Raw genomic sequence first — 15,569 nt, 5'->3', positions numbered from 1 at the left:
CCCGAATGCCCATTTATATTAACTAACACCTATCTAATCATCCCATAATTTTTCTTTTGTTAGTCATCTTCTCCAACTCCCTGTTGCCAGTCCCGAATCACCCAGTAAAAATCATGTGCACTATGGGATACTTGCCAAGAGTTAGACTCAACTACACAAAAGACTATTTCCATTACCCTCTTTTCCATAATTATTTTCTCAATTCAACAACTCCAACCAATTTCCATGACATGATATAATTATGCCTTTCATATATCCCACGTATCTCACAACAATGTAACCATTTAAAACATCACCAATGTATACAATTATGCCAACATTATTCAAATAGTTAAGAATACGTTAACACCCAATACAAGGAACGTCAACCAAACTGTAATATCAAGAATATCCATTATAAAATCACACATAGTATAAAGCTCTCGAAATTTAATTAGATCAATCCCCGTAAAGGCCCCCAATAAACCCCTACCTTAACACCAAAGCGTTTGCTAGAAATGTAAGGTGTTTTTCAATTTTTCACCGCATTCACAAACTTAATTTCTCACTCTTTTTCTTACTTCTCTCTACCACTATTTCTCTCTCGTTTTTTTCTTTTCATTTGCTAAGCAAGTAATGTTATATATATATATATATATATATATATTTATATATATAAGGAATAGGTCGGCAATAAGTCTTTTACCATTAGATGGTGTTTTGGTGGTTTGTATGCTTACCATTCAAGTAATATATATATAGTTATTTATGTAGTCTACCTTTGTAGATAAGGAAGATTCCAATTCCTCCAATCCTATTTTATTCTTCTTGGTGAATTGACAAAGCTAGTACCATAGCCATGCTTACTTAACATTTTTTTTCTTTGACACGTAACTACACTAACAAGGACTATTTTACTAATACATACATATACATATATACATACAGCGGTGGACTCAGAAATTTTTTAGCGGAGATGCAAAATTGATTAAGTATGAAAAATGGTTTTTTGGAATAATCATTTTCTCAAGATAATTTTTGGCGGCTTTTATTCCTTACACATCAAATAAGAAAACTTGATTTTATGGGATTTTAGTATGAAGCATATATTGACTTAATGAGCCATCATTTTAGCCTAAATCGTATTTTGCACTAAAACCAATTTTTCATATTTTGATTTGGTAGGAATTTGATTTTCTAGTATTTTTATTTGAATCTAAATGGGAGGTACTTTTTTATTTACATTGTAAACTTAAGTAAATGGAGTAATATAAAAATAAATTAAAGTAAAAGGACAAAGACATTTACTTAACTGTTGAAAATGGAAATAAGGTAATCTGTACACCAGTTGAGCAAATGGGCAATTTGAAGTACCTACAATGGTTTTTCCGACGAGGGAAGGTGCAGCTGCACCTCCTTGCGTCTTAATGAATCCGCCTCTATATACATATATATATATATATAACTAAGATAATTACTTATAAATACATAGCAATTATCTTTCTTTAATTTTTAAAAGATAAACTCTCATACAACCACCGAACCAGGATCAAGAAGAAGGGTTATGCCTTGTGTCCTAAACTGCAGAAAGATGGAAACCCAAAGAGGATGCCGATTGCACCGACAATAAAAATAAGGATTTCTATGTAGGCTTATCTTTTGAGGTGCCCTTTATTAAAATCCCACATCAAAAATCCACACCCCTATAAAGGTGTTTATAAACAAAGTACAATGATGGTTTGGTAAGTGTAGTTAACATTGGAGAGTTGGGCTAATGGGCTTGGCTATAGGCTGGGCTTTGATTAATAATAATTATATCAATCAAAGACTTGGGCCTTGGGGCTCTTGAGATCTGGAGGAATTTAATTTAGACACCCAAACGAAAATAAGTAACTTACTGGGATCCATTTTTTCTTTTAAATATTTTCCCCCATTTTCGTTTATTGATAAGAGTAGTTTAAGACACCCAGAGTAATTACCCATACAAAGAATTTAGCACTTTAAAGTCTAATAGTATACATGTATGTACGTATTTTTCATGTTTAATACACGTATTTTTAACAAAAGTTTCAATAAGACGCACAAAATGAACATATTATACAAATAATTCTCACATATTATTGAATAAAAATAATATATACTAAAATATTATATAGTAACCTAACTTTTAAATTGTGAAGTGGGCCTTTTTTAAAAATTAAAAATTAAAAAAATATATTATTTTTCTGAATTTTTTTTTTCAAAAATAGTATAGCCGGGAGGCCATACTCACTTTTTCTAATTTAAAAAATGGCTTTTTATCACAAAACGTCATTGAGGTTTGCAAAACTATCAGATTGCATCTTTTTTATTTTTTTGTGTCATTCGTGGTCCTCAAGGTTAACATGCGTGCTCGCAAGTAGTCCTTATTGTTAGGTTCCATTAAAAAATCTGTTAGATTGATGACGTGGCACACATATAGACCTCACATATCCAATGATATGATGCCACATGAATTAAATAAAAAATGCATTTTAAAAAATATATTAAAAATTAGAAAATATTATTAAAAAAAACTAAATTAAACCAAAAATAAAAAACTACAACTCTCTAATCTCTCCTCTCCCCTTCCCCCCCGACCCACCCCACCTCTCAACCTATAATGGTTTGGGGTCTGCAAAATCAGGTCTTTGTTCATTTTGGGTGTATAGCTTGCATCTTGAAAGATTTATGTATAAAAAGGTGTGGGCATTTTGGGTTTCTTCTTCAATCAACTACATATATTTTATAATGACGAACAATGGTTCTGAATTGAAGATGGATTTGTTGGGCTTTGAGGAACCATAGGAACAATCGTTTTGGGAAGGAGGTTTTGAAGCGATGTGCTGCTGTTCTTGGTCCTATGTTCTCTGAAATCCAGTCATCGATGTGTTGCTGTTTTTGTTTGGATTTACTGAAAAGGAATTGGGTCATATTTGGGGCTTTGCAAGTGAGGTATGAGGATTGGATGAGACGGGTGGGGTTGGGGTTTGTTGTGGCGAAGAGTCCAGCCGTCATGGAAGTACTTGGATCAAGTTGAGAGATAGGGGTGGGTCGAGATGGGGAGAGGAGATAGGAAAGAGAGGAGAGAAGTTGCAGTTTTTATTATTATATAGTTTTTAAATTTTTTAAATTTATTTTTTATTTAATTCACGTGGCGTCGTATCATTGGATATGTGAGGTTCATATGTGTGCCACATCAAACCTCAGGAACGTTTTGTGATAAAAAAAAAAACCTTTAAAAATAGTATAGCCGGGCGGCTATACTTAGTTTAACACGTGGGCGCCTAATTCCTTTTTTTTTTACGTGTATAGTATAGCCGCTCGGCTACACTCAGTTTTTTCTTTTTTTTCCTTAAAAATAGTATAGCCGAACGGCTATACTAGTTTTTTTAATTTTTTTTTAAAACAGTACAGCCAGTCGGCTATACTTATTTTGATATGTTGCGTCTAACCGCAATGGGTCCTCTTTTTTACGAGTATAAATAGTAAAGCTGCACGGCTATACTCGGTTTGTCTTATTTTAAAACAAATTAGTATAGCCGGGCAGCGGTACTCGATTTTTAAATATTTTTTACATTGAAAACCTCTCCCGATGAAATATCGTCGAAAGAAGTCTATGCCTGCAAAGTTTTGCTGGATTAGACATCTCCCGACGAAAGTTGCCTCTACCGACGCAATTTTGTCGGGAAAGGTCTAATCCATCAAATTTCGCCGGGATAGAAATTTGCCAATGAACTTTCGTCGGAAGTGATTTTTTTAAAAATAAATAAATATAAACTTAGTATGTTTAGGTTAATTAATTTTTAAATTTTATTTTTAGTAATTAAATATTATCTTTGCATTATGTTAATTATTATTTCTTTAGTAAATAATTAGTATTAAATATTTTAATTAACTTCATGAATTATATTACTCAATAAATAGTAATTCAATTTTTCTATTTTTAGAGTATAGTCGTGCAGCTATACTCTTTAAATATATTTTCACATTGCACCGACAATAAAACTAAGGATTTCTATGTAGGCTTATCTTTTGAGGTGCCCTTTGTGAAAATTAGGGATGGTAAAAATCCTCGCGGGGGCGGGTCCCCAACCTTAACGGGGGGAGATTTTGAAGCCAAACGGGTATTGAGTATGGGAATTCCCAAACTTGAAAAATCCTTGACGGGTATGAGGAGGGGATGGTATTGACATCACCATCCCCAATCCTAACACTAAAATATATATGTTTATATTTAAATAAATAAATCTATAAATATTAACCATAAGTTAACCTCCCTCTTCTAATTCTTCCCAATCTTCTCTAGAAGTTCATATTGATGTGATTTTGAATACTTGAGTTGAACTTTACACGAAGGAGTCCAATGTCAAGAAGGAAATTTTAAGATCCTTTCTTTACATGGAGTCCAACAGCAATTGGGATTTAAAGACCAATAAAATAAAATAAAAAATTGGAATTTAAAGAATACAAAAAGCCCAATTATTATATCTCCTACATTCCCCACACATGACATGCATAAGCTGGGGTATTTGTGGGAGCCAATATTTCCGCGACCACTCCAGTGACGCCGCGTGGAAATAAGAACAAAGTTCAAACTTTCCCTAGGTCACATGAATTATGTTGATTCAATCCTCATTTAATTAGCCTATTAATGGGCATAAAGTAGATAATATCTCCACAAATCAAATAGATATTATCTCCACAAATCAAGAGATCCTCATTGCATTCAATTTCCAAGATATCCTCCATCTCCTTGAGAAAATGGGATAATTCCTTTCCTAAAGGAATTGTGGCTACATGATATTTCTCCTATATATAGCCAAGGATATTCAGCAAACGAGGTAATTCGAAACTCAACCCTAGAATTCCAAACCCTAAGCAGCTCACACGCCTCTCCCTATGCCTCTCTCTCTCTCTCTCTCTGAAAATTCTCCTACACCTTTCATGAAAAATACCGATCTCCCGGAGATTTTTTTTTTTGAACTGATGTTTTGCAGGAAATTTTCGAAGATAATTTAAACTTTTAAAGTAGAGTGAAGTTCTTCATTTATTTCACCCAGGCAGAAATTTGCTACCACAATTAATACATTTGAAGAATAATGAGTTGATTGCATATCATCAAAAGTCAATGGAGGTTTGCGGCTCTGAATGGTTAATTTTCAAGTTTCATGATTCGGCCTGGTGGTGGCGGCACTGTGGTGGTGGTGATATACAATAGTAGTCGCATCGGTGCGATGATGGACGAAGTCGTTGCATGTGGTTCTTGAGTAGGACTCAAAAACTAATTAGAAAATTGAGTTGATAAAAGTTAAAGAAAAATTAAAGCAAGTTAAAATAGATGATATAGCAAGTGACATGGATTGTCATATCATGTACCACATCAGTTGGTGTTAAAATGTTGGTAAACTAGTTGATGCCTATAGCATTAAAAAACTCATAGGTACATTTGAACTTATTATAGTAATTTAAAATAAAAAAGAAGATAACTTCGACGATCCAATCCATTATTAGAAATCAAGGTCCCTAGTAATTTTTTTGATGATTGGTCCCTATTAATTTTAAAAAAAAAATTGAAGATAAATTTAGCGATCCAATCGATTATTAGAAATCAAGGTCACATCGTTTTAATTGTCTAAAAAAACATTCTCATGAGCAATGGGTCAAATTTGAAAAAGAATGAATAAGAATTTTTTAATAAATAACAGGAAAATAATGGCATGCATACCATCTTAATTATGTAATGTTGGTGTGGATCAAACTCAAAGTCCTCTAGTCCAAATTCAAAAGCCAAAGGTGTTAATCTAAAAATATAATAATTAAATGGGAAAAGGAATTCTAATTTTCCCTAGTTTTTTATTTAGAGATTAATAAGGATGGGTTACAAAGTAAGAATAAAATAATTTGAAGTGGAAAAGCCAAATTTATTATTTTATTTAATTCAAATGGTCTAAACTACAAGGAGGACGCCGCGGTTCTCACACACACTATCAATGTATCATGAGAGTTCAAACTTGAGACTAATAATTTACATATCAATACATTTTTCCACTGAGCTAGACCTCATTGACAATGTTCCCTAGTTTTTATTCCATAATAAGTAGGGATATGAAAATACCGATTGATCATTGTCAACAATGATTTAACATTAGATAGCTGAACCAAATTTTCCTTGTAATTAAGCAATCATATGTGTATATATACGTAGTACTTTTAACTAGAAGCTATAGACTATAGTTGAATGTACATGCTCAGGCACATCCTACGGGAGAAAATCCAACATTTTCTCTTTCAACGTCATATATAACGTCGAAGCTCTTCTGCTAAACATTCCCCAAAATTGCTAGGTCAACATCATTCTGGTTTCCCACAAAGGCCAAGCAAAATCGGGAAGTACTGGGCACATAAGTCATCCCTGTCCAGCTCAAATCCAGAGTAACTTTGTCGCTAAAGAGAAATCCTATTTTCGGAAACCAAGGATGAACCTATGCACATGCTAACTTGGGCTACAGCCCAGGTGATTTGATTTTTTTATAGCCCAACGTCAATGCCCCAGCCCACCCAAGCACACCTCACACTAGGGGTGGGCACGGTTCGGTTTGGACTGGTTTTTGCCTCAAATTAGAACCGATCCAATACTATTCATCCGGTTTGGTTCGGTTCGGTTTTAATAAAAAAAATTTCAAAAACTGTCCGGTTCGATTTGAACCGGTTTCGGTCCGGTTCCGGTTCGGTTCGGTTTTGAACCGGATTATAAAAATTATTTTTTTAAATTACTTTTTAATACAATTCTCAACTGAAATATTATTTTTTTACTTGAAAATTAACAAATTATTCAATTTCATATAAAAAATAAATATTAAAGTGAGAAAATAGAGATATTTTGACATTGAACTTGGATAAATATTATGTTTTTTTTAGTGAAATTAAAAATATAGCATTAAATATAAATATATATATTGAAATTATATATTTTTTTAGTTTCACCGGTTCGGTTCGGCCCGGTTCGGTTTTTGAAGACATGGAACCGGATCCGGAACCGGTCCAAACCGGTCCGGTTCGGTTTTTGACCGGTTTTTGACTTTTTGGTCAACTCGATTTTTTTCCGGTTTGGTTCGGTGCGGTTTGGTTTGGATTTCCGGTTCGCCGGTTTGAGTGCCCACCCCTACCTCACACACCCTCTCTCAGGAGCTGCTTCACTCTCCTCAGCGCAACTGCTATATCTACTTGCTCATCAACGCAGTTGCTATATCTACTTGCTCATCAACGCCCATATACTCAACCAACCTTTGCTCATCCAACAATTAGTTTTAAAAAAGTAATACTCACACTCATTGAAGCTGCTCCAACTACTCAAGCATGATTCAATTCTATAAGTGCAATTAATACCAATGACAAATTTTTGAAAATTACTACTAACTTCAATTTTCTTTCTTTTAATTAATAAATTTTTTGTACTATTCAATTTTCCCTATAAAACCCACATATTTCTTCAAAATTTTCACACCACCAAAATCATTTACCACTCTTTAATTTTACTTAATCTTTTACTCACAAAATTATTTATTAATTGCTTGTATATATATATTTTTTATTAATCTATCAATATCATTATGAATATATTATTTATTAGTATATGTGTGTGTGAGAAACCTTATTCCTCTTTAAACTATCACTTGTATTAAAAAAAAAAATTAACGACTTTTTTCTTTTAGTTTAATGTTGTTTTTATTTAAGGTTGTACTAGATGCATTTTGAGGGGCTCATTCCTGTATATTTTTTGTTATCGATGACATTCACTCGTACCGTCGAGTAATCTATCATTTTAGTAGATTTGTACGTAAGGTAAATTTAGCCTACCTCATTTTGAAATCTTGAATCCATCCATGTTCATACACACCTTGAAGCATCTTTTATCCTACCTAGCCATTCTCATACAACTACATATCCAATATATCCTACGTCATCCATTGTGAATAGCATAGGCTAAGCCATGTCGAGGTGCAATGCATTCAGCAACCGTCATAATAGCCTCCCCAATATTCTTCGCACCTGCTGACAAAAGATGACCATCCGCATCACGAATGATAAAACCAACTGAAGCCATTCTGTTGCGAACATAGCCATCAAAATTAATCTTTAGCCAACCAGGGGGCGGTGGCTCCCATTGAATCGAAAACTTTGCTAGAGTGGTGGGAATTTTGTCTCCAAAATTATTCTGCTTACAACTAAATCTTTTTTGTTTGGTCCAATACCAGTCTAATTTCTTTTCAGTTAGTTGGAGCGATGGTAGAAAGCCTGCCAGTATTTCAACCAAATCAAGTCTTATAGTCAAACTTAGCTAGGGAAAATCATCACATATTTAATGTCAACGACCTACTCCAAACAAGAAAGTTGCATTAATCTGTTTCCTATTCTATCGTCCTATTTTGTCCTTTCTTGGTGTTCATCACCTGTAAATAAAAGACAAAATTAATAGTCATATTCGGAACAAATACTTGATATTTTTTCCTATCAACGAAAAGAGAAGATTTGAACATGAGATATGTGTTAACGTTTATAAGAGAAGTATCATCACTTGATCAAGAGCTAGCTGATACAAATACTTGTGATTTAACTTAACAAAATTCTTTATATCAATCAATTATTTTTTTTCATGTAGTGGAATTTATTTTTCAAATGTTAGAATGTCTCAAATTCCACCCATGAAAGGAAACTTAAGCAATATCAACCTGTTGAAGTCAAAATATTATTGATGTGAGAAATGTATTAAATGATTTCTACCACACACGTACTCAACATATTGCACCTCACGACCACTCTACTAGATCTAGAAGAATCATGTACAACGACACGATAACAGGACATGAACACGTATGAAAAATGAAGTGTTTGAGTTGAGCGTTTTCGGGCTAGATCCATAGTGGATCGACACAAGGGCTTAGGTTGAGTATAAGATAGAGTACATGTACATAGACAATTTTTCTCTTTTTTGGTTGAATGTACATGTACATGTACATTAATTAGGGTTAAGGCATTCAAATATTAGGTAAACTTGGGTATACTTTTGCCCTAACATATAAATGACGTGGGAATTTACCAACGGTACCCTTGGTTCTTTAACACCAGACTGCCCATATCAACAGGGGCTAGCATTGTTCTTTAATAACTGAGGTCTGATGCTACTTTAACATTGATGATGAAATCAAATGTCACAGCAGACTAGGAAATTACGAAAACAACCCAGACAGGGCGAAAGGTCCTCGCCGACTCCCAAGCTCCCAACCATATGAGGCATTAATTATTTTAGGGGGTGGGATTTTTAGGCCATCACTCTACAGCTGTGGTCCGTTTTCGTCAAATATGGTGTGAAAATGAGAACGCGTAGAAGTTCATAGAATACAACAAGAGCCCTATAAGGGGTTGGGGAGGTGACTGGCGACCGTCTAAAAGCTGACATACAGCAGGACAAGGAAGAAGCAAAGCTACATGTATATGAAAAAAGATAGAGATTGATTAAGAACCCTAACTGTCTTTGATGTGCATCCTTTGATTCTTTGATCTATATAAGGCCCTTGAGGGTTTGGAGAAAAATAAAATCATAACGGCACTTTTGTTGACTAGCTTTGTGCGATAACATAACACCACATATATCTTCCGAGAGAGAGAGAGAGAGAGAGAGAGAGAGAGAGAGAGAGATTCATCTAATTAAAGTTGTGGACAAGAAATAGAGCCACACAATTTTTTGCTAGCCAATTTCAAAACGCAAAGTGATGATAAACTCTCTTGAGATCTTTCTCTCTTCAGCCAGCTAGCCCTGCCCGCTCTTTATCATCTCTCTCCAACCATCTTTGTGTGCCTTTGATCAGAAAAAAAAAGAAAAAAAGATCTTGGTGAGATCATCAGAAACCTGTAGAGAAGATTTGTTTTTGTAGGGTGAAATATGGCTGCTCCTTTGACTGCTTGGCCTTGGGAGTTCTTAGGCTCCTACAAGGTATAGAAACTGATCCAATATATTTGTTTTCTGTTAAATTTTACATCTTCTGCATCTTTTAATAGCTTGTTACTGATTTGGGTCTGGTTTTGTTTTTGGATTTGGAAATTAGTATCTGCTGTTTGGACCTCTGATTGGAAAAGCCTTGTACTCAATAATTCATGAGGATCCCCTCAAGGTCCTCATGAACAGCTGGTGTCTCCATATTCTCATATTATGTGCACTTAGAGGCACAGTTCATCAGCTATGGAGTAGTTACACCAACATGCTTTTCCTAACAAGAACTCGTCGGATTCTCCAACAAGGGGTTGATTTCAAGCAGATTGACAAGGAATGGGACTGGTAATTAATCAATTAATTTCATATATATTTTCACTTTTATTTATTATTTGTTTAATTTAATTTTGGATCTAATTTTTTCATTTTTTTTTAAATTTATTATAAAAAAAATTTGGCAGGGATAATTTCATAATTCTCCAAGGTCTAATTGCCTCCACGGCCTGCTATTTGCTTCCATTTCTTCAAAACCTTCCCTTGTGGAACACAATCGGCTTTATTTCGACACTGGTGCTGCACGTGGGAGTTTCAGAGCCTTTATATTACTGGATGCATAGACGTTTCCATGGCAACTACTTTTTTGAAAACTACCATTCACTTCACCATTCCTCTCCAATACCGCAGCCCTTTACAGGTAAGATCATTAATATGAGCACCGATTTATAAATTCTTCTTTCATTTTTTTTTCTCTCTTTAGTTATATTGACTGATTAATTTATGAATTATTTTTGTTCAGCTGGAAGTGCAACACTTCTGGAGCATCTGGTTTTAGGTGCAATTGTTGGAATTCCAGTTCTTGGTACCACTCTGATGGGTTGTGGATCAATCTTCGCGATCTACGGATATGTTTTGGTTTTTGATTTTCTGAGATGTTTGGGGCATTCCAATGTTGAAGTGATTTCTCATAAACTGTTTGAGAAAGCTCCCTTTCTCAGATATCTTCTCTACACTCCAACGTAAGTACCCACAATTATATATAAATTAATGCATACTTTTAACTAATTTCATCTTCATATGACATATTTTTGTACCTTCAAACCCAAAAAAGAAGCCCAATCTTTAAATAGTGTATGTTGCCTCCAGAAGAGAAGGAAATGAAACTTTTTTCTGTAAATGGGAAACTTACTGTGATTGATTTTATATATGGAAAAATAACTTTTAGGTAATAAATGATTTATTGTTTTTAAATTTATAATTCTGGGGCGTGTTTACCTTGAAAATAGTAATTTTCATGCACCAATTTAGTAAATTAAAAATCAGTTTCATATGTCTTGCAGATACCACAGCCTGCACCACACAGAAATGGACACCAATTTCTGCCTTTTTATGCCTCTCTTTGATGCACTGGGGAAGACCCTGAACAGCAAATCATGGGGACTACACAAAGAGATGAGCTTAAATGCAGGTGGATAATTTAAAAGTTACTTTCATCCAAAATATTTTCTTTTTCTTTTTCATAGTGACATTGACATCAAAAGAAATGTTGTAACAAAACAATATGGGAAGGTTGAACATTATTCATAGGTCCTACAAGTGATGTCCAAAATAATATGGTCATAATTCGTTGACAATAATTGACCATGTATGCCTCTCAACTTTAATAAATTATTAATGCACGGACAATAACAGAAAGGTCACTGAAAACTTTGCACATTTTCATCCTTAATGTTGCAGGTAAAAATGGGAGGGCACCGGACTTCGTTTTCCTCGCACACGTGGTGGATCTGTCGTCTTCTTTGCACGTGCCGTTTGTTTTCCGATCGTTCTCATCACTGCCCTTCACCATGAGATTCTTCTTGGTGGGTTTCTGGCCTTTCGGCATAGCATTCATGCTAGCAATGTGGGCATGGGCTAAAACTTTTTTAATTACCTTTTACAACCTCAGAGGCCGCTTGCACCAGACATGGGCTGTGCCTAGATATGGCTTTCAGGTTTGCCCTCGTAATATTTTTTTTAAAATTTTTTGTGATTTTAATTAATGCAATGTTTTTCTTAAAAAAATTTGTTTTTTTTACCTTGCAGTACTTTTTACCATTTGCCCTAGACGGTATCAATAAGCAAATAGAGCACGCAATCCTTAGAGCTGACAAGATGGGGGTCAAGGTCATCAGCCTTGCTGCATTAAATAAGGTTGGTATCAGTTTTCTTTCGGAGTTAAAAATATTCAATCCGGTGTGATGAATTCTGAGTTTGGTTGTTGGCCGTACTAATATTATTAACTCTCTGAATGATATTTCTGATCTGCCAAACACCCCACACCAAAAACGAATGCACATGTTTTTACTGCACATAACATTAGCATTTAAGAATCGTGATGGATGCTTTAAAAACTAAACACTGCACCAACCAAATGCCACTTTAACATATTAATTAAAAATGTGAAATTTGTTTTGGTTTAATATAAAAAAATGTGAATATGGTTTTTTATTATTTTAATTATTGTTATTTTTACCAAAACTTTAGGTCATTCATGTTCTTGACCTGACCTAGCAAGAGAGGTAACATCCTCCCACAAGTGGCGGGCAAGATGAATGACATGAGTAGGAGGTTGAGGTTGTTAGTCCTCAAATTTGGAAAGTAAAAATAAATAAATAAAGTAAATTCAAATTAAAAATATTAATTTAACTGTTCATTTTCTTAATGTAGAACGAAGGACTGAATGGTGGTGGAACACTCTTTGTGAACAAGCATCCAGACCTTAGAGTTCGAGTTGTCCATGGGAACACCTTAACTGCAGCTGTTATTCTCAACGAGATCCCGAAGGATGTCGAAGAGGTGTTTCTAAGTGGAGCTACCTCCAAGCTTGGAAGAGCCATTGCCCTCTACCTTTGCCGTAGGAAAGTTCGAGTCCTTGTAAGTATATTATTTCCTTTTTCCTCATTTACTTATGAAGGTGATCATGTGTTCATGTTAAGGCATGTTTTGCACTTCTTCTGTAGAAGCACTTTTTTCCTCCAAAAAAATTCTAAGTGCTTCTAGGAAATTGATTAATTGCTATAGTTCTTCATAGGTTTATTAATTAATCAATGATGTTTGGCCCAGATGCTGACTATGTCAACAGAGAGATTTCAAAAGATTCAGAAGGAAGCGCCAGCAGATTGCCAACACTACCTTGTCCAAGTCACAAAGTACCAAGCTGCCCGCAATTGTAAGGTAAGCGATTATTGTTTGCCACATCCTGCACTGCAGCCCTATATGTGTACGTTGCCCCTAAATCTTAAGGCACCTTTTAATCATAGTGCTTAATTATAAAGTTCTGTACGACGTTTTGGTCTAATGAAGCATGAGTATTTGTTTGTGAGTCTAATTAATATGAATTATTGTTGGTACCAATTAATGACAGGCATGGATTGTTGGCAAATGGATCACACCAAGAGAGCAACGTTGGGCCCCAAGTGGTGCACATTTTCATCAGTTTGTTGTGCCACCCATCTTGCATTTCAGAAGAGACTGCACTTATGGTGATCTTGCAGCCATGAGACTACCTGATGATGTTCAAGGGCTTGGCTGCTGTGAGGTAACTAAGCTTTTTTCTTATTAGTTTTTTAAGACTTTTGTTGGGTAACATTGGCTTGATTTACATGGTTGGCCCGTTTAATAGCCACATCTATGACACAAAATGAGATGGCTAAAAGCATTATAAATACCTAATAGCAAACATTCACGGTTATTCGTGTCAATTATGCTATTAGGCACTAATAGTGTCTTTAGCCACCTCATTATGTGACATAATCACATATATCCTCTTAATATGTCGTCTAAATTTTTTATCAATTATATAACCTATCAATCATTGACGATAATTTGTGGTAATATTGGAAAATGCAATGTAGTACACCATGGACAGAGGAGTGGTTCATGCATGTCATGCTGGTGGCGTGGTTCATCTGCTAGAAGGCTGGACTCACCATGAAGTTGGGGCTCTTGATGTCGACAGAATTGACGTAGTATGGAAGGCTGCTCTAAAACATGGTTTAAAACCAGTTTCATCAAGCAAAAGTTAATTCACTGTGTAACAACATATCGGAGTGAATTACTGGTTATTTCTTTATACCTAGAAGAAAGAAAAGTCACATTTGGAACATAATAAAGAGGTAGTTATAGATTTTCAACTTTCGATAAAATAAGGCTTTTTATTGCAAAACATCCTTGAGATTATCATATTGCATCTTTTATGTTTTTTTGAGTCATTCGTGATTCTTAAGGTGAATAAGTGTGCTCACAAGTAGTTTTTGCCATCAAGTTCTGTTCAAAAAAATTCAGCCCATCTCTGCACTCCAGCCCCACAGCCCCACCACCACCCACACCATCCACCACTGCACTGGCCCCCATGGCTGATAGCCAAGCAACACTCAAACTTGAAAACTCTTTTTTAAAAACCCAGATCTGGATTTTGTTCTTGAAGAAAGGGGGGAAAGAGAGAAAAGAAGGAGAGAGAAGGAGAGTGGGCTTCCTTGTTATCGAAGAAAAGAGGGACGAGAGAGGGAGAGAGGAGGACAGATAAAATATGTTGATACACGACCAGGCCTGACAAAAATAACCAAACCATCCCTCATCACTTAGGGAAGTGATAGGGCCCAAAAGGCCAGAAGAAGGCCCAAAACCAATCATTATGTACCTAAAGAGGCCTACGAAGTAATGGAGCCGATATTAAGGGGGGTGTATCCAATTCATACTTATAAAAACTTTTTTTAAGTGAGTAACTTTCATAGAGATGACAAATTCTTAAATACTTTCATAGAGTTGATAAAAGTCACTAGTATATTGGCAAGACTTTTGCTCTTAACAATTAGTCTTAAAAGTATAGAAAAGTCATTCATTTAATAAGCTTTTTAAAAGTCATTAACTTTTTGGATACCACCAAACTTTTAAATACTTTTTAAAAGTCATAACTGAATACCACCAAACTTTTAAATACTTTTTAAAAGTCACAATTGAATACCACTAGACTTTTATATACTCTTTAAAAGTCTAAATTGAATAGCTCCAGACTTTTAAACTCTATAAAAGTCATTAAAAGTTTGAATTGAATACACCCTCCTAAATCACATTACTTGCACTTCAAATACATTTTTGACCTAAAAGGTTTCAAATTTATAAAATACATGTGGTTTGCAAGTGATTACACGTCTTTAAGTTTATTTGATGACATTGTACTCGATGATAAAATAAATCATATGAATTTTTCTTCTAATTAGATAAATCGATAATATTTTAAAAATGTAAACATTACACTAACAATTAAATTTTGATTTTTATATAATAGTGTAAAAGATAAATATATAGAAGTACTTTTCCTTCTTCCTTTTTTTTCACAAATAATTCTCCTAATTAATTAACCATGTTTAGAATGAATCATGTTTTCCTTTATTTTTTTCAAGGAAAAAAAAAACAAGAAAGATGTGTCAAATATTTGGTAAATTGTATTTGATTTTTTTGACACATCTTTCTTGTTTTCATATTTATTTAGGGGTTATTTGATAATCATTTTGTTTGATTTTTCAGTTTTCATCTTCACTTT

At 34.4% G+C, this 15,569-nt stretch overlaps 1 protein-coding gene across 1 annotated transcript; it reads left to right on the top strand.

Moving 5' to 3' along the window:
• LOC18790561 (protein ECERIFERUM 3) lies at positions 9,320–14,229 on the top strand. The gene is made up of 11 exons (XM_007221921.2): positions 9,320–9,991; positions 10,104–10,333; positions 10,450–10,682; positions 10,785–11,004; positions 11,326–11,453; positions 11,723–11,979; positions 12,071–12,178; positions 12,695–12,901; positions 13,091–13,201; positions 13,392–13,565; positions 13,882–14,229. The coding sequence occupies exons 1-11, from the start codon at positions 9,941–9,943 to the stop codon at positions 14,050–14,052; spliced, it is 1,890 nt and encodes a 629-aa protein (XP_007221983.1). The 5' UTR covers positions 9,320–9,940; the 3' UTR covers positions 14,053–14,229.

This window comes from Prunus persica, chromosome G1 (genome assembly GCF_000346465.2).
Source record: "Prunus persica cultivar Lovell chromosome G1, Prunus_persica_NCBIv2, whole genome shotgun sequence".
NCBI lineage: Eukaryota > Viridiplantae > Streptophyta > Magnoliopsida > Rosales > Rosaceae > Prunus > Prunus persica.
The sequence above is the reverse complement of the archived record's forward strand: the minus strand, read 5'-3'. Positions and strand labels throughout refer to the sequence as shown.

What these genes read in the sequence shown, in the direction of transcription:
- LOC18790561 (XM_007221921.2), top strand. Translation starts at nt 9,941, where the DNA reads ATGGCTGCTCCTTTGACTGCTTGGCCTTGGGAGTTCTTAGGCTCCTAC. An exon ending in AGTTCTTAGGCTCCTACAAG is followed by an intron (nt 9,992 to 10,103) that starts GTATAGAAACTG and finishes TTTGGAAATTAG; the next exon opens with TATCTGCTGTTTGGACCTCT. An exon ending in GTAGGAAAGTTCGAGTCCTT is followed by an intron (nt 12,902 to 13,090) that starts GTAAGTATATTA and finishes TGTTTGGCCCAG; the next exon opens with ATGCTGACTATGTCAACAGA.